The sequence below is a fragment of the Aulonocara sp. 'chitande type north' Nkhata Bay genome, linkage group LG22 (assembly GCF_057382095.1).
Source record: "Aulonocara sp. 'chitande type north' Nkhata Bay isolate Kocher_YH1m ecotype deep benthic linkage group LG22, A_spYH_male_GT1.1, whole genome shotgun sequence".
Classification (NCBI taxonomy): Eukaryota; Metazoa; Chordata; class Actinopteri; order Cichliformes; family Cichlidae; genus Aulonocara; species Aulonocara sp. 'chitande type north' Nkhata Bay.
The window spans coordinates 35,383,411-35,405,901 of record NC_141364.1 but is presented as its reverse complement, the minus strand read 5'-3'; the positions used below and the strand labels follow the sequence as shown (position 1 = coordinate 35,405,901).

At 40.4% G+C, this 22,491-nt stretch overlaps 1 protein-coding gene across 1 annotated transcript in view; it reads right to left on the bottom strand.

Moving 5' to 3' along the window:
- LOC147304583 (thrombospondin type-1 domain-containing protein 7A-like) overlaps window positions 1-22,491 on the bottom strand; it is a 189,902-nt gene that overhangs the window by 22,694 nt on the left and 144,717 nt on the right. Inside the window, exons 12-24 of the mRNA XM_086279217.1 lie at window positions 18,843-19,037; window positions 18,424-18,690; window positions 15,744-15,922; window positions 15,614-15,619; window positions 15,308-15,441; window positions 12,770-12,923; window positions 8,940-9,081; window positions 8,030-8,145; window positions 7,826-7,943; window positions 6,844-6,989; window positions 4,723-4,897; window positions 2,734-2,907; window positions 2,391-2,486 (exon numbers count right to left, since the gene is read on the bottom strand). Of these exons, the coding sequence (XP_086135343.1) occupies window positions 2,391-2,486; window positions 2,734-2,907; window positions 4,723-4,897; window positions 6,844-6,989; window positions 7,826-7,943; window positions 8,030-8,145; window positions 8,940-9,081; window positions 12,770-12,923; window positions 15,308-15,441; window positions 15,614-15,619; window positions 15,744-15,922; window positions 18,424-18,690; window positions 18,843-19,037 (1,902 nt within the window). The remainder of the gene's footprint in view (window positions 1-2,390; window positions 2,487-2,733; window positions 2,908-4,722; window positions 4,898-6,843; window positions 6,990-7,825; window positions 7,944-8,029; window positions 8,146-8,939; window positions 9,082-12,769; window positions 12,924-15,307; window positions 15,442-15,613; window positions 15,620-15,743; window positions 15,923-18,423; window positions 18,691-18,842; window positions 19,038-22,491) is intronic.

Here is a 22,491-nt window from a genome sequence, read left to right as displayed (position 1 = left end):
TTGAGCCTTAGTTCTTCATTTGAGTTTCTGTTTATTTGTCTTTGTAATCTACTTAGGGTTTACTTTGTATAGTCTCTTGCGTTGTTTTCATAGCCTTCCACCTTCCTTGTCAAGTATAAGTTATTTGCAATAAACCAAGAACCTCTCAGGTTGTGTCGGGTTTCCCAGCAGCACAAATCCTGTCACAGTGTTGACCAAATTCCCGAAGTGATTTGTCACACCTGTCGCATGATCCTTTGTGGATATCTTCGGAGCTGCAGCCAAGGTGTGCCAGTGGAAGAGTGGGCTCTGTAGCTGCTCCCAGCATCGCAAGGCAAGTTTAAGCACGTCTGTGATTTTGGATCATCTGGGCCTGTCCTCTAAAGATCACCGCTGCCAGTTCCTTGGAGAGCCAGATGAAAGCGTGTGATCGCCCCTTTGACTAAACTCAGAGGCTCTGGGAAGCTGCAGCGAGGTGGCCTCCCAGCACCCTCCATATTCAGTAATTCAGTATGTCCTGGACCTCAGTGGCAAGTGGGGCGTGTTGACTATGAAGTGTTGTGGTCGTACAGGGGTCACACAAATTAACCACCTCCTTAAAGCATGGAGAGAGGGAGAATCCATTTCTCCTGTTAGATTGGTAAAGGATAGAGATGAGTTGGGGTCGGAGGTGCCAACTTCAACCATTCCCACCTCTCTCCTTGTGACCACCTTCTAACATTGGCCCAGAGAGCAGATGTTGTGTGTCTGTTGTCTCCCCTGCCCAGTTGCACCGCTCTCATTGAACACCACTTTGAGACTAACCCTGGGGTGGTGCTGGTTTCACAGCTCTACGGGTTACCTGAACACAAAACGTAAAGAGTTCAGAGGGAATTGGCTGAAGAAAGATGGGTCTATGGATTTTTGATGGATTTGACCAAAGGTTACTGGCAGATTCCCTTTTCTCCAGAGTACAAGGAGAAAACGGCCTTTTCCACTCCGTATGGGTTGTACCAACTGGTCATCCTTCCTTTCAGCTTGCTGGCACTTCGGCCACTTTCCAGCAGGTGCTGTGTCTGCACACTACACAGGCTGCCACCTATCTGTATATGTTATCATCCACAGTGACACCTGGGCAGAGCATATGCAGCGGGAAGTGTGTGGTCAGATGAAAGGAGGTACAGTATATGGGGTACCAACTGGGAGGCAGGCAGGTGCACCCCAGATAGACAAAACAGCAGCCATTGAATGGACTGATTCTTACATAGTACTTTTCTACACTGAGCACTCAAAACATTTTGCACAACTTGCCTTATTCACCCATTCACACAAGCACTTTTCTCAGTGGTCTTTCTATGTAAGGGCTTCTATCTTACATTCACACACAGTCATATTCTGATGGATGCACCGAGAGCGTCTTGGGGTGAGTATCTTGCCTAAGGATATTTGGCATACAGACTGGAGCAGATGAGGATTGAACCACCAATCCTCATCTGGTTCCCATTTAATAGGTAGCCTGCTCTACCACCTGAGCTACAGCCACCCCTGAATGTTATGTTAAAATGCCCGTGAGTAGGCCATGAGTTGGGTAATGGGGCTGTGTGCCAATGGAATGTGGCTTTGCGGCTCAGCTGCAGGGGAGGGGTGTAGTCCAGTGGGTTCAAAGGCAGTGCCTGGGGAGGCTTGCGGACACAGCTGTCAGCAATGGTCTAATGATGCTTAGAATAAAGTAATGGGAATGATGTAGACAGTGTGCAACTGACACTGACAGAAAAAATGCAAGTCTGCAAAAGCATGGGGATCCAGCAAGGCTACTGAATATTTATTAGGTTGTGGGCTCTGGAGGAGAAATCAATATTAATATTCATGAAAGGAATGCCACTGCTTACAAGCAAAAATCTATGAAAAGGGAATAACAATGTGCATTGTGCCAATCACAGATGCAAGGGCCAGCACAGCATCTGGAGCATCAGATCTACTGATATTTCTTCATGTATACAAAAATATGAATGAATTGGCTATTTGGAAAAGAAGTGGATGCAAAGTGCTGATGGTGATGGACAGCAGGCTTCAATCATCACCGTGGCACTGCTGGGGATTGAAACACATCTGTTATCTGGATCTCAAATTCTCTTTCCAGTAATGCTTGTGGGGAAGACTGTTTTAGGAAAGCTTATGCACATTGTCACCCTGCTAATCACAGAGCAAATCCCCATGTCAAAGATTTATTGCGGCAACTCATGCACACACTCACATTTACATCTGCTCTGTCTGAGATCAGGCTGTAAACTGGTCTACAATGGCAATTTGAGCATTCAGTAAATCGAGGGTTTTAAAGAACAGGCACTGAATTGGGAAAAGAAAAAAGAACTGACAGGCAGACTGTAGCTCATTTAGTTCATTTGTTCACTCAGTAAACACGTTCTTATTACCTGTGACATTGAGACCATCTGAACGCTCACACCAGACGTGCCGAGACGAGCCTCTCCACGGTCCAGATTTCCACTTGTAATCAAAACATTCACCGTCTACAGAAAGGATATAATCAGATGTTTTTGTTTAAAAAAAAAGTTTTTTTAATTTAAAATTAAATTATATAAATTATATGAATATTGTCGGTCCTTTTCACCACTTTTATTTTTTGTGTAGCTTACACTTACATTTCTTAGTGTAAGAAAAAAAACAGGAAAAGGGGCAAAACTATATCAGTGCTTAAATGTCTGAATTAATTGCAGTTCACATTAAAAAACATCCTTTGACCGGGACTATTGTGACCTGTACACGGTCGTGCTTCAAGCTCTTGTTCTGGACACTGCAGCAGGTTCTCTGGATCCTGGGCCACCACGGCTCTGGATCGAACTTGGACTGAACCGAAGCCCAGGTCAGCTCCATTTATGCAGCTTAGCTGGCATGAACTCCAAACAGTCCAGTCTGTCAAGTAGCACTCTCCTACAGAACAGAAATCAGTTAATCAGCAAACCAAAATGCAACATCACTGTATGATGTAAAAACTAAGTTAGTGATAAACACAGTGTCCATAATTAAGAATCCATAATTAAAGTTTTAAGTGTTAAATTTTAAGTGATAAGTGCATATCACCATTCATGGCTTTGGGAGATTATATCATGTGCTGTTAAAATGTAATATTAAGCTAGTTAAAGGAAAATAAAACGTGAATGAAATGGCACACAAATCTTACACATTATACATTCTTTAAAATGAGCATTATGGTAGCCATCCATAATGTTTAGAAAGGCACTATACAGTGGTTATTAAATATTTATACCTATTTCTGGGGGTTCCTTCCAGGAGAATCTTTAAATCAAGTTTGCAAACTGATTTACTAAAGAAATCAAAACAGCTGGTCTCATTTTTCCTGCTTGATATAGTGGAAGTCATCGTGTGTCGAGGAGGCATTGTGTCAGGGTCCTGGGTCATTTGACCCAGCGTTTTGTGTTTATCATTATTATCATACTATGTTCTGGTTTATTCTGATTATGTATTTGGGTTTAGACTTTGAGTTCTTCATGTTTTGGTTCTGTGCTTCCTCTGTCTGCCCGTGTGTTCCCTCCCTGTTGCTATGTCTGAGGTCTTGTGTCAAGCTCGTGTCTGTGCATACCTGGTGTTGTTTTTCCTGTTTTACTTTGATAGTCTCTGTCCTGTGTGTAGTGTGTCTGGTTTTGCTTCCCCTTGTCTAGTCAGCTTTGATTAGTCCCAGCTGTGCTCTCCTTCTGTGTCTCATGCCCTTGTTATCCCAGTGTGTATTTAAGGCCTGTGTTTCTCTGTGTCAGTGTCGCATCGTTAACGTCTGCTCACCATCCTCCCTCGCTGTGTGTTCCGTCTGCCTGCCTACTAGTTTAGTTTTTGTATTCCCAGTTCAGTTCAGTTTGTGCACAGCAATAAAGCTGTTTAAGTTCAGCTTTTGTCTTTGGGTTTTGGAGTCTGCGATTGGGTTCTTTTCTGCCTGCCCGCGCACAGACCATGACACATTGCAGAGATTATAGAGCAGATGCTAGAAAAGTGAGACATTTACCCACTGTAAAAATAAACTTGTCAATCAGGCATTTCTGGTTCATTTTAGTCCTTCAAGGGATCTATGTTGGTAAATCACCTGCAGCTGAATATCATCTCTTACTTTGCACTAAACTCTGCGGCTCATGGCAGAGAAAGATTCAATGATTAGCATTAAGTAACAGCACTAGAACTGACAGGAAAAGAGAGCTCAAATAAAGGCGTTTAGAACATTCTGATAAATAATTGAAGTCATCCTCCCAAGAAGTAACAAATGGACATTTTTACCATCATTCTGAGACAATGTTTCCTGTTATAGTATTTATATATATGCTAATTTAAAGTCATATCCTGAAGGACAACGTCAAGATAGAACTGAAGGTCAAAACTATCCAAACTATGCAGAGGAATTTAACTGGATATGACATTATCTGGGGGTGATGTATAATGTGAAAACGTCCTAGCACAGAACCCTGTGGAATTCTGTGATTAACTATTGTGTGTAAGCAATGCTCGTTATTTACATACAAAAGTCAGAATCCATCAGATGATGAAATATTTAAAACCAGCACAGCAGAATTTCTTTCAATATCAACAATTTAGTCAGTGTATTTAATAGTGAAGCACATTAACTGTAATACTTGTGTGAATAGTCTTGGGTTTGGGTCCAATAGTAACAGACAAGTTACTGTTACCTCAGCAAGTGACTGCTCTTTATTAACAAAGAGGCTGGTGGATTCAACAACAACCTACCTGGACAGGGTACAGTACAGGGTTCCTGCAGAACTATTTGTGTGTTTCCTTCTACTGAGGGCTCCAGATCTCCACACAGTTCATCGTCCACCGCACTACCATCCTGTCGACCTGAACCGTCTGACACAAAGCACGACACATTCCTGAATCTCAGACCTTCTCCACACCTCGCTCCCTAATGGAAAAGCAAACAGAATTACTAAATATGGATACAATTCAATCTACATTTAACTTCTGTAGTACAGTCAGCTTGCTGGTAGCTTTAATCACATTCAGCTACTAGGCCTTAAAATGATTTTAAACCATTTGTGTTAGTCCTTGGTAAGTTTAAAAATTAATTCTAAATATAGTAACAAACTACTGGTACTGGTACTACTGGTCACCTGCTGTTTGAAATGACTTAAATATTAAACTATTATAACAATAATAACAATAATAATAATAATGATATCCTTCAGGTTAACATGGCAATTTAAAAGAAGAGGCATATAATAATAATAATAATAATAATAATAATAATAATAATAATAATAATAATTAGTCAAGACCAGAGATGGGCAGTAACGCGTTACTCGTTACTTTTTTCAAGTAACGAGTAAAGTAAGGGATTACTATTGCAAAAACGGTAATTAGATTACCGTTACTTTCCCGTAGGAACGCTGCGTTACTGCGTTACTAAAACCGTGATTTTTTTGCGAGAATGTCTCATGACAGTGACGTAAGCGAGTGCGCCGTTCGTGACAACAGCTGTGTGCAGATCAACAGTGCATCATATATCGAGTGCAGGAGAGAGTATGAGCGTGCAGCGTTTAAAGCGTGGAAGTACTGACCTTACTTTGAGTTTGATTCCATAAAAAGTGACAAAAACATTAGTGTCCGCTGTGCGTGGGAAGAAAACTTCTTTTTACAGCGAACAAAACCCCTAAACTTCCGAGCAAGCACCGAGTAGCTACGACGTAATGGGAAACTCACAGAGAAACTCGCGGATTCTTCAACTGACCACCTGCACCAGGGTAAACCTCCGCCTACACCACTGCTGCTTTACAGGTGAAAATAGAGCAACAGGACCGCTGAGTCTTTGATTTGATTTATTTTCTGCTGTGTTTTACTTGCATCTATTTGAAAGACTGAGTGTAAACACAAAAAATATTTTTATTTTATGTGCTGGAATGTGCAGAAAATAGGTTTAAATGTTAAACTAATTTATTCAAGTCAGAGAATGTTGCAGATAATTAAATTTTTGCTTGATGCATAAAGTTAAAAGATTAAAACTAATAAAACAAGTTAAAAAAAAAGAGACTTTTCCATTTGATTACATTTTGTATGATGGATTATGCAGAAAAAGTAGAATTGGGCTGAAAGATCTATCGCTTTATCACCTACTCAGGTTGTAAATCGTGTTTTTAAAAAGTAACTAAGTAACTAAGTAATTAATTACTTTTGAAAATAAGTAATCAGTAAAGTAACGGGATTACTTTTTTGGGGAAGTAATCAGTAATTAGTTACTGATTACTTTTTTTAAGTAACTTGACCAACACTGGTCAAGACATTTGTCATGTTAATTGTCCCATTTTTCGTTTATAAAGTTCTTATGAATACTAAGTATAAATTTTCAATTCAATTCACTTTTATTTATACAGCACCAAATCACAACAACAGTCGCCTCAAGGCGCTTCATATTGTAAGGTAGACCGTGGCGACAGTGGGAAGGAAAAACTCCCTTTTAACAGGAAGAAACCTCCGACAGAACTAGGCTCAGGGAGGGGCGGGGCCATCTGCTGCGACCGGTTATGGTGAGAGAAGGAAGACAGGATAAAGACATGCTGTGGAAGAGAGTCACAGCGTGTCTTTTAGGGTTTACTAAATAGTGAAATGGCAAACGTCACAACAATGTTGGTCAAAGTCAGTCTTCTGGAAAGTCTGATGACAGCATCTTGTGAGACACCTTCATTTTGGACTATCCCTCCTCATCTAGGTGAGTATGTCAGGATGGTTTAATATGACTTTAATGGTTTTATATAATATTTTTTACGCTAGTAAAATTAGTGACTAGTGAAAATTAAATACAGTGTTTCACTATTCTGGTAAATATGTTGAAGAAGAAGAGGAAGGCTAATTGACCTCAGATTTGCACTCAGACCAGGCGCTGTATCTCCACCTGTAGCAGGGCTTCACCAGGCAGGGCTTCCACTGTTCCATTTGGGATGGACATGGCCTCCCATCACCCTGCGGAGCTTGGATCACTGTCCGTCTTCTCCACAGTTTGCCTGCCAAAAAGCAGATAAATGAATAAATTCAAATATTAATGGTTGGGTAAAAAAGAATAGGATAACATTAATTACTCGAAACATAAAGACCTCTTCCTTTGCTATGTAATGGCATGTAACGCTGTATGAGGCAAGGAAGGACAGGACCCAAAGTGTAGCACTCTCGGGCAGGACCAAACTCAAAGGCAGCTTTTTTGAGGAATTTACAGATTTATTTAACTTCACTAGGAAGGCAATTGGTACTATACTGATATACCATCCTACCCTGCCTTTTGATCTAACTAACTACTAGATGCTGATCTGTTAAATGCTTAGCTTCTCAAAAACTCTCAAAAAAACTATTTCCAGAATCAATCATTTACCCAGGGCGTACTAGTGCCATGTGCACATGAACATTCCTCTGTCACAAACTGCACAAAAATCCAGTAATCTGAACCACTCGAGGCAGGCTGTTCCTCCCAAACCACTCCAGGTCTCACTGTCATGTGATGAAGTAGGACAATGGAGTCACCAGGTGGGGAAACCTCCTGCACTATAACCAGCAAGTCCAAGCTAAGAGAACATTTGTAAAGCATTTGGACAATCTACATGAAGTAAAGGTTTGTAATTCCCACATTCACTTTTATTCCAGTGTTCATCATTCCTGTTAGAGCAGCTGAGCTGTGAACAGTTTCTATCTGTAAAATAACACAGTGCAGTGCAGATAAAGTACAGAAAACTTAAAAGGAAACATATATGATTAGAGACTGTTGGACTCAAACATTAGCACATAGTAGCAAAACACTACTGCGAAAAATGTAACTGGTTAATTCCAATTCTTCCCTGGATTTGTTTACCTGCCAGTCCACATGTGTGACTACAGCCAGACCATGGTGACCAGTCAGACAGCTGGCAATTAACAGGACACTCCACAACACAGGATGCATTCATTTGCCACTTTCTCTCCAGACCAAGCTGCAAAGAAATATCATTAGTAATCCATGAACTCAAACAGAACCATTTACAAAGGTTTAAAAGGCAAGCAGTACCAAACATCTCACCTCTTTGCAGAAGACGAGGTCTACAGATTTACCATCACTACGCACACAGTCCAGCATGCGGGTTTTGAATCCATTTCCACACACTGCTTTGTCACTGAGCTGACAGGTACTCCATTCTGAAGAGACACAGTAAAAGGTCAGCATAACAGGGGTGGCTGTAGCTCAGGAGGTAGGAGAGTAGGTCATCTACAGTCTGAAGGTTGGTGGTTCAATCTCTGGCTGCTTCAGTCTGTATGCCTGGGAAGGGCACTAACCCCAAGTTGTTTATTTCTGACCCATAAAATACTTTTTAATGACCGGGCCAAAGTTTCAGTTTAAACAACCGACATTCTGTTTTCCTTCCTTTAATTAATCCATGCATGCTGGATGTACACTCAGTGAAGGATCGCAAGTCTTTTGCAAAGCCAACACAAAAAGACAATCATTCATGCTCACATTGACACCTATGAGGATTTAAACATACAGTACATGGAAAAAGCTCACGCAGGCACACAGTGAAACGGTAACTTTAAACAGAAGGGCACTGAACAGCTTAAACCCAGGATGTGCTTGCTTTGAATTTGCAGTGCTAAACACTGCACTACGCTGTGTCTTTAAGTCAGGGGTCTTGAACTCCAGGCCTCGAGGGCTGGTGTCCTACAGGTTTAGATATCACCCTGGATCAAGTGATTAGTTCATTACCAGTCCTCTGGAGAACTTCAAGACATGTTGAGGAAGTCATTTGGCCATTTAAATCAGCTGTGTTTGATCAAGGACACATCTAAAACCTGCAGGACACCAGCCCTCGAGGCCTGGAGTTTGAGACCCCTGCTCTAAGTACAGAATTTAATTGATTTGCATTCATTGTTTTTATTAACATACATAATATCCCAACTTCTTTGGAAACAAATCTGAACAGGTTAATGCTGACCAGTGATGTTGTAGGTGTAGTGAAAGCAGTTCCTGTTGAGTTTGCATGGCTCTGTCTCTTCAGTCGGTGGACACTCCTTCTTTTCTCCTGGCTGTCGGAGCGGGTAAGCACTCCTCTCCCGGGTGCTGTTCTCACTACATGGCTGAAAAGCAGAGGGAAAGGTTCTGACTGTTTTACATAAGCACACATTAAAAGTGTGGAACATAAAGGCTTTTGATTTTTCTATGTTGGAGATAGACAGACAGAAGTAACTTGACTGAAATTTGAACTCTTTTGATGAGATGTGAGATTCAAGTGAGAAGTGCATCATATCTTGCATTGAAACACTAGCAGTTTGTATTGGTGAAATGTGTTCCTGATTTGAGAACTGTATTAACAGTAGTAAGAATTACTTTTCTGCTGTCACAATTGTGCCAAAGCGATCAAGAAAAAGTCCAAAACCAGAACAGAAGCTAAGCTTGTTTTTTTCACACACGAAGTCCTGAATGTTCAGGCCTAATTCATATATTCACCTTCAGAAGTCAAAGTCATTATCAGTGATAATCCCAACTCTAATTCTAACCCTCGGCAATCAGAATATTGTTTTTATTTCACAGTTAATCCAAGTTTTGGCAACAGAGAACTGAGAAAATGATCATTTTAACTGGCACACAGGAAAATCTATTCACATTTTTCCAAATGTGAATCCTATCCCAGCTACATTAACACAAGAGGTGCGGTACGCATAGAGACAGACAACTGTCCACAGTCACATTCTCCTACCATACCTATGGTACCTATGGTTTCTTGAGTTTCCAAAAGTAGAATGGGAACTACAAGGTTTAACTATCCAGTCCCTCTTCTGTGGACTCATTTTTTTCTGTTGTTGTTGTTTTTTTAAAAGGTTTAGATTGTTTGTAAATAAGAGCAACATAACAAAAATCCCTTTGTTATGTTGCTCTAAGTCTAGATTGGTGTTGGACTTAGAGCAACATAACAAAAATCCCTTTGTTATGTTGCTCTAAGTCTAGATTGGTGTTGGACTTTCATTCTTTCTTCTTTTCAGTCCTGACTTGTTTATATGGCACTTTTGCACATTGTTAACTGTCTTGTCCTGTTTGTTATTAGCGGTCTATCTGTCCTCACCTTTTGTCCCTTCTTTTCCCTTGACCCTCAGTTGGTCACTGCAGATTACTGCCCCTCCATGAGTCTGGTCCTGACAGAGAGCTCCTGTTGAAAAGGAGCGCTTACTTCCCACCAATCGCCAAGTGCTTGCACATAGAGTAAGCACTTGGCGATTGGTCATTGCGGTTCTCTCTTAAATAATGAAGGGTCTCACTATATAAAGTGTGTTGACACGATTGTTGTTAGCAGTATATAAATAAAAGTGAATTGAATTAATTAACATACAAACAAATATGTGACACTGAGCAATACCAGCTAGATATATTTCGGCTCAGCTCAACACACAGCTCAATTCTGGATGCAGTATCCTGGAGACGGGCTAATCTTTATTCCACTTTGGAGTTGCATTCAGTAAGAAGTAGTGAACTAGGGTAGGTATACTTCTCTTTGCTGGTAGTTTTCTCAGCTGGATGTTTCCATGCACCTTGGGGTAAGAGAACAGGTCCTCACTGTTGTTTTTCCCTGTGCCCCAAGCATCAGCTCAGAGTACACAGCCTTCTGGGAGTGCCTGGCTGATAGCTGGAAGGTCCCCCAGATTTATTGTCCTTGGGGACCTCAGCATTCATGTGAGCAATGACAGTGAAGGCTGGTGGAGTGTGATCGGGAGCAACATCCTACCTGACGTCTAAGGAGCTCGGAAAGAAAAGCATCTGGACTTCTTTAAGTTGCTTGAACTTAAAGGATGAGCTCATTGTGAAACCATGCCCCACCCTACCATGTGATTTCGAAATCACATGATAAGGTGCGGCCAGGTTTCACAATGAGCTCACCCAAAACCGGGGCTGATTGTGACCCACACCCGTTTTCCCACCTTGGCTCATGTGATTAGAGGATCATCAGGGGGTCTTTTGTCCCTCTTTGGGGGGAAACTCCCACTGGGTTTAAATCTGGGACTCTCCACCATTTGACCTTAGAACTGAAGAAGCTTCTCGGATGAGAGGTGAAACGTCTTCAAGTAACTTAAAGAAGTCCGGACGCTTTTCTTTCCAAGCTCCTTAGACTACGACGACCTGGATGACTCAGAACCTTCACAGACACATCCTACCTGACCTAAACCTGAGCGGCCCGCTGTAACTGGACTTCTTTGTTGTTCACAGGTTGTCTATAATAAGCATGAGAGTTTTCATAAGTGCATTTGGCACTAGGACACACTTGGTTGCAGGCTAATGATTGATTCTGTAATCATATCATGCATTTCTTGGACTTTTGGGTGGAGATGTGAGCTGCTTCTGTTGGCGTCATCATGCAGTTATTTGTATAAATTGGCTGAGATAAGAATTAGCAACTCCAAGTCTGAATCCTGTTTTCATCTGGGAAAAGTTAAAGTGTCTACCCTGGGGTGGGGCTGAATCATTGCCCCAAATACATCAGTTTGTCTCAGAGTCTTATTCACTAAAGAGGGAAAATGATGAAGGAGACTGACAGATGGATTTGTGCAACATATGCAGTAATGCTGCTGCTGTAGCATGAGCATTGAGTATGAAAGAGAAGTTTTTGATTTACTGGGCAATATATTTTCCTACCCTCACCTATGACCACAAGCTCTGGGTAGTGACTAAAAAATGAGATCACAAATACAAACAGTTGACATTAGCTTCCTCTGAAGGGTGTCTTGGCTCTCCTATAGAAGTAGGGTTAGAGCTTGGTCATGCTCCTTATCAAAAGGAGCCAATTCAGGTCCTTCGTGCATCTGACCTTTTGAGCATCATCTAGGTGAGATGTGCTGGACACGTCCAGCTGGAAGCAAACCCTATTCTAACCCAGGACATGCTGGTGAGAACATATGTCTCGGCTGGTTTAGAAGCATCTTAATTTCCACCTTGTTTAGCTCCTCATGTTGGTGCTGCGCTTTTACTTTTTCCCACCATTGGCTGCCAGATTTTCATCTTCTCTCCTATTGGTAAATTAATTGGAGCTACATACTATATATCCCATTATGGACTGTAATAATGAGTGAAATTTTGTCCTTGTTCAAAATATAGGGTTAAGATTACCACCTATGATGACTTAGAAATAAGAGAGTTAATCCAGTTATTTTTCATTTAAATTTCTTTTTCATTTTTGTGCAAAGTTTGGGAACATTTGTATTACCAGTCTCATCAGTTAATTCTAGTAACTTGTTAGATTATAAACAATTTGGGTCAATAATCGTTGACTTTCATCTGGTAGTTAAAATAACTCACTGAGAATCTGAAAATGATGCTACAAAGCAGGGGAAGGCTTTAAACTATATCACTACTGTATCCAGTGTAATGGTTTTTAACTTCATTACACAATAGCCATAAAGAAATACGAGACAATCTGATTGGCTGAGAAGTCTTAAAACTCTGAAGTTGCTGGGTCCAATCTATTTACACATATGGGAAATTAGAATTCCCTTTATGCAGCATACTTATCTTTCTTAAACTGCCTTTACACCACAAGACACATTTACCCATCAACAAACATATGTACTTATTCACAGAGTGCCTTTTTAGCACGAAGAGCGGGTTTAGTTGACACAGGCGGGGTTCCTCTATTACTATTACCTTCACTAGATCTCTGAATTCAGAACCACTACTTTAACTCTGGTTTCAACTATCTACTATATAATAAAGGCAACATGTCAGAAACAATGTAAGATTTAGAAAGAAAAAAAAAGACTGGCAACTTCATTCCATCCTTACCAGTGGACATGGGCTCCAAGCTCCCCAGTCTGACAACACACAGTCTTCCGGGCAGGGCAGGTGGCTCTTGCGGGCCCCTAAAGGCATTTCCTCTGGGTCACACAAATAGTCCTCCACCTGTTCAGAGGGCCCGTCTATAGTGTTCAGCATGCACCTGGTCACAAAAAGTTGAAGCAAAAGTTAGTTTCACAGCATTCCTTCAACAACACTCGAATATTTGAGCCTATTTTTTACAGTCTTCTTGAAAGAAAGCTGTTAATAAACATGAATACATGTGGTCTTTGTAAAGTCTTTGTAAAGCTAAATATCTGGATATTAAACCAGATGTACTCTATATTGCTAAAAATATATTTTTTAATGAAAATGGTTTAACATGATGTCGACCCATCCTCTAAGCTATAACAGCTTCAACTCTTCTGGGAAGACTTTCCATATGATGGGGATTTTTGACTACTCTTCAAGAAGCACATTTGTGAGGTCAGACACTGATAATGGACATGAAGGCCAGTCCCCACTGGGGATTTTAATCATGTGGATTTAAAATCTGTGCTTTCTAAATTCCATCAGCACATTATGTGTGAAATGATCAGGCCAGACCCGATCAAGGGAACGCACACCGCTGAGGTAGTGAAGAAAGCCCACAAGAGACTCTACTTTCTGAGGGTTCTCAGAAAGAATAACATCCCTGAGAAACTGTTTGTGTCCTACTATCACTGCACAGTAGAAAGTATCCTGGTATCCTTCTCCAGCTGCACAGTAGCACAGAAGAGAAACCACTGCAGGGTTATACGGGTCGCCCAGCGGATAGTGAGCTGTCCACTCCCCTCATTTAAAGAACTGCACAACTCCCACACTCAGGAACATTAAGAAAATCCCTCAACACCCATCACTCCCTGATCATGACCTGTTTCAAAGTCTACTTTTAGCCAGATGATTAAGATCCATAAAGACAGACTTAGGAAAAGCTTTTATCCCTCAGCCATCACATTGCTGCTAAGATAATCGGACAATCTGATCGAATACAACTTTCATGTACAATGTTTACAATGTTACAACACCGTCTCATGTTACCATGTTTACAGGTTTATGAGCATCACTGCTCCCAACAAACATAATCCGGTCATTAAGTCTGACGTCACTAGCCGTGTCTGGGCCTAAACTCCGCTGCAGGTCCATATATCAAACGATCACTATGGCATTACTGAGAGTTGAAAAACTGTCTAAAGTCTTTCAAAATGATCAGCGTTCTGCTCTACCAGGTGTAACAATTGAGTTTAACATCCAGGCATCCATGAAAACGGAGTTTATGACATTTAACGGAGTTAGAAGTTAGCAGGAAGTTAGCTCGCTAGCTTCTATCTAAATACAATATAGCATGTCCTGACTGCGGGGTTTTGGAAACAAATTCAAATGTACAGCTCTGTTATCACGTCCAACATAAATGAAGACAGAAAACTAAACAGCAGTGACGTTTGTAGGGTTACTGAAGTTTGGCTAGCTGGTATATAATGATGTGCTACGTGACCGCTAGCGACACAGCTATGTTAGCATAATATAAACAAGCTAACTTTTTTTCCCACTGGATAAAAGTTAACGTGAGTGTTCTCGGTGGTCAGGAACAAATGTAATCGCATGGCAGGATGCTGTAAAAGGACCAAACTTCAGCCAGGAGAACAACTGAGATAATCCATCCACAATACGAGGTTAGTCATTCATATACTGCTGCATGGGCTGAGCTGTAGTTACATCCTAAGGTTTTAAAAACTGAGCTTAAATAAATGATTAGTGGTAATAAAAGCCGAGGGAGGTCAACAGTGATCACTGACTGTTTTAGGAGCTTTTTGAGATTAAATAGAAGAAAATACATAACATTAAACATGTTAACAACACAAAAGCCATATTAAACACAGACTACTTTAGGCCCGGAAGTAGGATTCGTCACGTCATCACTTAACAACGTTGTTGGGAGCAGTGATTGTTCCCAACAAGGGTTGTTCACATCCCTGCTGTTATTTGTACACATTTCCCATTTTCTGTAAACAGTTTGTCAGGTTTTTTAAAGCACAAATATATAGCACTTTTTGTATATTTTTAAAAGGATTATCTTACTCACTTTCACATTTCTTTGAATTTGAGTATGCTATTTTTACTAACTGTATGGTAATCTTTTTTTTTGGATGTTGTAAATTTGCCCTCACAGTCTCTTATTTCTTTTCTTCTTTTTTTTTACTTTCGTTACTTTTGTGTGAATCTGCATGCTCCATCTGCCTGTCACTTTGCTGATGGAACACCTGAATTTCCCCAAAGAGGGACAACAAAGGATATTTCTATTCTATTCAATGATTTGGACGGGTCAGTGAATACTTTTGGCAATATAGTGTATATATTGGTTATAACATCATGCACTACTATTTTAATTTTTGATCACTTTTTAACAATTCAGCACAAGCAAACACTCAGCTCTGTTTTTCCTCCAAAAGGAAGAATATCACCTGTTTAAAGCTCAGAGACACTGACACATGAATCTGTTCATCTTACTTGACGTTTCGGGTTTGAACACCTTCACCACAGTTGTCATTCAGGTCCACATTGCTGACTTTCCACACACTCCAAGGCTCTGCCACCCACACATACTGCCCACAGTCACTGAGGCAAGGCACCACCTCATAGACCTGATGCACATAAAAACACCAGTTACCCTACAGGCACAGATGCATGATGTCAAAGAGGAAATTTAAATCCTTCCACTCAGTTTTGCTTAAGTTTGAAAATCATACATTATAATAAAACTAAATACCAAAACTAACTTTATGAAATAATTACAAAAAGCAGCAGCCTACTTACTTGAGCCTGTAAGTGGAATCCATTTGTAAAAGAAGACAAGGAAACCACAGAAAACAGCATTGTTTAAGTTATTATCCAAAAAAATAGGTATAAAGCTAGAATATAACACTTTAAGTGAGCCCTCTCTCACCTGGTTGACATGGTCCAATTTAGGGCAAGGTCTGCCACCATTGTATGGTTTTTCTCGGAGCCATTTAGAGCGAACTTTGACCCCACTGCCACATGATTTGCTACAGCGAGACCAGTTGGACCACTCACTTAGTTTGCAGTCAGATGGACAAGGAATGATGCAGGCTTCCTCGATATACCCTGTAACCAGTCACATAACAAAAAAGTAGAGCAAGATATTTGACAGCATCTTGGCTGTACACAGTTTTAGGAAGGTGTATGGCAAAATAGATTTTAATGGTCTGTTTTTATTATTTGACATACAGGTCATTCAGTCTCAAATTATTGTGGGCCTTCTGCTCGACCATCTCTGGTTTGCACAAAAATCTTATGGTCCAAAGTTTGGACGTATTAAATTGCTGTAAAATTTTTGTTTCACATATCCAATCATTTTCAAGATATATGTTTGTGAAAAATGGTCCATCCATCTGATGGACTAATGAGCAGGGACTCCTCCTGGTAAGACATGTCTGAAACACCTCAACTGGAAGTGATCCAGGAGTCATCCTGGTCAGATGACCGAATCGCCTTAACTTGATTTTTTTTTCAAGGAAACTAATCCGTCACTTGTATTTAAAGCCTATTCTTTTGTGACCATGGGTGAGGAAGAAACGTAGATTGATTGGTAAATCGACAGCTTCTCTATGCACGTGTTTAAATGTGTGTGCAAAAACTTAGGTTAAACATAGTATTTTCATAGTGGTGGCTTAGCTCACCGGGATGAGCAGGTGGCCATTTGCCGTATGGCTTTGGCTGCCTGCTTCACTTCACTATCTAATAAAGTCAGAACAAGGTACTTTCGAGGTTGTAGTGAAGTTGTGTTGTGATGGTTACTTTTCTCTATCTTTTCCAATAAGGTATGGTCTCTCCATTTCAAACTAAGTGCTCTATTAGGGTGATATGCCACTTTGAGGTCTTGGCCTGATTATTCAAGACCTTCTATTTGGAGAGAAGCATTTTAAAATTTACTCTGGATTTAAAGAATAGGAGCCAATATGGGAGACATATAGTCTTTCTTTCTCTTTCTGGTACCGGTTAGTACTCTCATTGCAGAGTACTGTGTGAGGTAAGTGTAACATAGTCAAATAGAGTTGAAGTTAAATCCCGCTAAATGGGACATTGGCACCACTTACTGTTGTAAAGGTCACCCTGCAACATTCACAAAGGGCAAGGGATTCTGGGTAATCCTCAGAATAATGGAGGATTCCTGCAAAGTAAGGAATGCGCAAATGTCGTGGGGAAGAAAAATCATATCGCAGGTTGTAACAGTAATACAATCTGACCCGATTATTTTTGTTGTTTAAACATCATTTGTTGTGGGTAATTTCTCCAGTCATTATGTTGAATTGATGCACATTTATGTGAGATTTCTTTATTGGGAAGAGAGAGAAAAAAACACGGGAGCATAGTTAGCTAACGCTGTTGTTGCTTTTCCATTTAGGTCTTTACGCTGACTGCCCACGACAATAAATGAAAGCATCCTAACTGGTTGCCTTTTTGTTGTGAATGCAGGAATGTGACTGTGCCACACTGTTTAGAGAATACTCATTGTTTTATGTACAGGTCTGAAATATATTTCTGTGTTCCTTTCATTTGGGAAATTTAAGATGCAGATTAATTGTGTTGAGGTTCTTCTATTTCGTTTATATAATTTTACCACTATATGATCACACTGCAAGTGTAAATGTAATCCTCAGAATAATGGAGGATTCCTGCGAGGTCTTTACGCTGACTGCCCACGACAATAAATGAAAGCATTCTAACCTGTTGCCTTTTTGTTGTGAATGCAGACCAGAGAAGACACTACACAGAGGTCACATAAGCATGCAAATCAGTAACATAGGCTGTCTATATGACAACCAAGACAATTTACACAGTTTCACTGATTGAACACTTAATCACATTGTCTTTAGAATAATCAGCAGATGCAAACATATATATCTTGCAGCTAACATTTAGCTGTAACCCTGTCAAGTAGAGACGGCAGCAGAGGTGAAAACAGCACAAGGGATTGTGGGAAGTCCACTTCCACATCTGGACTCAGTGTATGCTGGACAGATCCAAGAAAGGGACAGACATATTGCTGCAGACCCCACTGACACTGGCAATGGACTGTTTATACTGCTTCCTTCTGGAAAGCGTTATACGAACATACCAGACTGAGACACAGCTTCTTCCCCAGAGCTGTGAAATCCATTTCAATTCAGTGATGTTTTGCACATATTTCTAAGGCACAGGTGGATAGTAGCATTCAGTTGTCATTTTATTTTGTTAAATACCAATAAAATGATAGCAGAAGTGCTGTTACGTGTCTGGCCAATGTGTTTATTTGGTAGTTCAATGAAAGGCTTCAGTTTGTTAAGAGGGAGGGAAAAAAACTGTGTTCACATTTGCAGTTTTGTCTTGTTATATAATATTTGAAATTAAAAAAAAATCTACATTTTCAGAAATATTTGTGGGTGTTTTCTTGTTTGTTTGGTTAGTTTTTTGTACTACTTGAACACTAAAGTGGCACTCCAAAGAGATGACAGTGTTAGCAGTGGCCCACAGCTCATTTAAGTTTGAGACCCCTGCTCTGCGGGGAACGGTGTTAATGTGACGCCTTGGGATCAGATTTAGTTATTCAGTCACAGAAAACTCACCGTGGCTGTTGCATCGAGAAGTCTCCACTATCCTGTTGTCTTGGTCATAGCACACCATGGCTTGGTAGCGGTACCCTTGGCCACACTCTTTGATGTCACCTTGTATCTTCATGCCAAGCTGACCCTCCATGCGACCACCCTCGGATAGGATACAGTCCGACCAGTTGCCTACAGGCTGGGCATTGTATTTATTACATGGGCAGTACTGGGTCTCACTTAGGGGATACAGCTGGTTGTTTTTACACTGGTCATGCTTTCTACTTCTCCCTGCAGAAACAGCAAAAGATAAACGGTTATCATCTATAAGAATTTTCCACTAGTGAAGGGTTCAATGTGGTGACCTTCACACACAGAAAAGTAACAATATGTTTTTACATCTGCTGAACTAACACTAAAGTTTCTGGAAGTCGGCGACTCACCTACTAGCATCCTTTTGCGGGTTCTGACACCCACACAATCTGCTGTACAGGAAGAAAACTTGGACCAGCTGCTGAGTTGACAGTCTTCCTGGCAGGGCACCTGACAGGGTTGGGTGAGAGATGGCATGGAGCTAGCAAACTTAAGACAAGCTTCAATGTCTGCTTGTCCACCATCCTGCTTTCGGCATGAAACAGCTAAAGAAGGGGAAAAAAAGGAATGGAGTTCTGCAAAAATGGACTTTTGTTTTTGTAATAGCACACCATTTGTATAACCGATAATGTGAACTAATCACTAATGGATTTGATTATCAGATTTAGAGTACTATATAGACTATCAGGGTTGGGTATCAATTTCGATTTCTGTAACTGATTAGATTCAGTTCAATTTTGACTCAGTCAGTCAGAAATATTATAATTCTGATCATTTATCAGTACATGTCCATGTTTTTATATCTATGTGTAAAAACAACGCTGACACTTGTGAGACTTCATCAGAGGTGTGAGCATCACATCAGAGGCCTCTGTGTCAAAGTAAGTGAGGATAAAACTCAGAACAACATGAAGAAGACTTTCCTAGCCTGGCGTTTTATAGCAGATAATCTTCAGTAGATAGAAAAAGGGAAGAAAACCATGAACAATATCAACATATGAACATTACCTGATGCTGCTGAAGTGAAGCAGAGCAAAGTTATAGAGGTCTGATTAGAGACACAGCTAAGCATTTTGCAATTTAGCATCATTTGTAAAGTTTTTTTCAGTACTGAACAGCAGAAATGAGGCTTTTCTTGTCCAAGGTCATTTTTGAAAAAACCCCCCACAACAACCAAGAAACTGCGGGCGACGGTGCTGTACAAAACGGTAGACCGGTGTGTAAGAAGCAAGCAAATAATGCAGAAAACAGAAATTTTGATGGTAAACTGGTCGCTGAGTACACTGAGAGAGAGCTGTGCAGGAAGTAAAAGCCAAAGTCAGAGGTAATTTATGACAATGTTTCTCAAACGTGAAGCGTAGTTTGGATCTTCGTTTGCTGCTGGTTCAGTGAATTTTGGTCAGAGTGATGAAACCTGCAGCTTCAGAATCTATGAGACGTCTGCTTTCAGCACCTGATGGCATTTCTGTGTACGTGCCGTCGGGAGAACGATCCACGCTTTGTGTTTACATCTTTGTGCAGAATCCGTTTACCTGCTCTTTAATCATTTGCTGTTTTAGCTGTTTGGTGGTTGTTGACACAGTTTTGTGAGCTTTAACCTGAGATTCTGGCATTTCTGGCAAAATACATTTATATTTAAAAATCGATTCAGGATTTTATGAAATAATATCGTTTTATTCAAACTAAAATCTTTTTAAACCTACCCCAATATACTATCTTTCCAGCTGTCACAGAAAAATATAGATGGGCATGATTTGATAGCAGAACTTTTTTTTTTCAAATTGTCCCTATTTAAGGTTATCTCTGTTTACTTCTGTTTAATATCCACAACGTGGTTATGCCTTATGTAAGTGAAAGGGTGCACAGTAAAAGGGTAGTATTGTACTAATCAATTTAATTAAATTCAGTTCAGTTTTATTTATACAGCCTCAAATCACAACATCATTTGCATCAAGGCACAGTCCTACAATAAAATAATACATACAGAGAAAAACCCAACAATCATATGACCCACTATGAGCAAATACTTTGGCAACAGTGGGAAGGAAAAACTCCCTTTTAACAGGAAGAAACCTCCAGCAGAACCAGGCTCAGGGAGGGGCGGGGCCATCTACCATGACTGGTTGGGGAGACAGGACAAAAGACACGCTGTGGAAGAGAGCCAGAGTATACCATTACAGGTACCTCCCAAGGATCGGGGTGAAGATAACCGGAAACTGGCAATGGCCTTGTGGCAGGGGTGTGGTGTCTGAGGGGCAGTGCCAAGGAGGCTGAGGCTTAGGTGGAGGTAATCAGGTGGATGAACTCTTTTTTTCCTTTTTTAGTGCCTGCCAATTCTAAGTATTGGCTAAAATACAAAAAAAAATTCAAGCTCTCTTAAAAATTCCCATATTTGAATACACACTACTATAAAATGATAATTACTAACTACCGTACTTTCCACACTCTAAGGCACACTTAAAATCCTTTAATTTCCTCAAAAATCAACAGTGCACCTTATGTATGAATTCTGGTTGTGCTTACTGATCTCGAACTGATTTTATGTGGTACACAGCACTTAAAAATCTGTCAAAAAATGTTTTAATACGACTTTGGTAAGCTAAGAAGCCGCACCACTTGATGGATTTTCAGAGCATAATGGCTACAGTGATCAGGAGCCTCGCGGAGTAATCTGGGTCCTAAACTCCGTCTCTTCAGGTCCCAAAGTCAAACGAACACTGCAGCATCACTGAGAGTTAAAAACTGTCTAAATTCTTTCATCTTTAATAAAATGATCATCATTGCTGCTTTACCAGGTGTAACAATTAAGTTTAACATCTAGGCATCCATGAAAACAGAATTTATTAAATTTAACGGAATTAGAAGTTAGCAGGACGTTAGCTCCCTAGCTTCCACCTAAACATGATATAGAATGTTTGACTGAGAGATTTCTGAAAAAATTCAAACGTACAGCTCTGCTATCACTTCCAATATAAATGAAGACAGAAAACTAAACAGCAGTGACGTTTGCAGGGTTACTGAAGTTGGGCTAGCTGGTATATAATGATGTGCTATGTGTTGGCTAGCGACACAGCTATGTGTCGCTAGCCAACACTGGAGGATGAATGCTAACTTTTTTCCACTGGATAACATGAGGGTTCCCAATGGTTAGGGACAAATGCAATTGCATGGCAGGATGCTGTAAACAGACCAAACTTCAGTCAGGAGAACAACTGAGATAATCCATCCACAATACGAGGTTAGTCATTAATATACTGCAACAACATGGGAATAGAGCAGCAGCCAGAGAATTCAACATTAATGAATCAATGGTATGGAAGTGGAGGAAGCAAGAAGAATGAGTTGAGTAAAGTGTGACTTATTTGACTGTTTTGTTTCGCTTAGTGCGCCTTATAATCCGATGCGCCTTATGGTCTGAAAAATACAGTACAATAAAAGTTTAATGAAAATACTATTTTCTTAATTTTTGTGCCAAAGAATTTCATGCAAAAAAAGTTCTACATGTTTTAATTTACATTATTTTATTGTGACCTGTTTAATATTATATACTATTCAGAAGTTATCACTAGTTGTCTCTGGCAGGTGAGGATGGCCTACATTTTTTCATATTTCATTTACCCAATAGTTGCACACTTTTTTGATCTGTCTCAAATTACACATTGTGATTCACTTTGATTGTTTTTAGGCCTGGACCAAATTGCAAACGAAAAACAAGTATCTTGAAAAGTATTTGTTATGTGAAGCTAATTATATATGCTGGGGGGGGGGGGGGGGGGGGGGGTGAGATGACAGAGCAAATGACCCAGACTTGAGGTGGCTGTAGCTCAGGAGGTAAAGCAGGCCATCTACTGATTGGAAGGTTGGTGGTTTGATCCCTGGCTCCCCCACTCTGCATGTCAAAAATCCTTGGGCAAGATACTAACCCCCACTCACTCTCCGATGCATCCATCAAGTATGAATGTTAGTTAATTAATTAGAAAGCACTGAAAGGCATAGAAA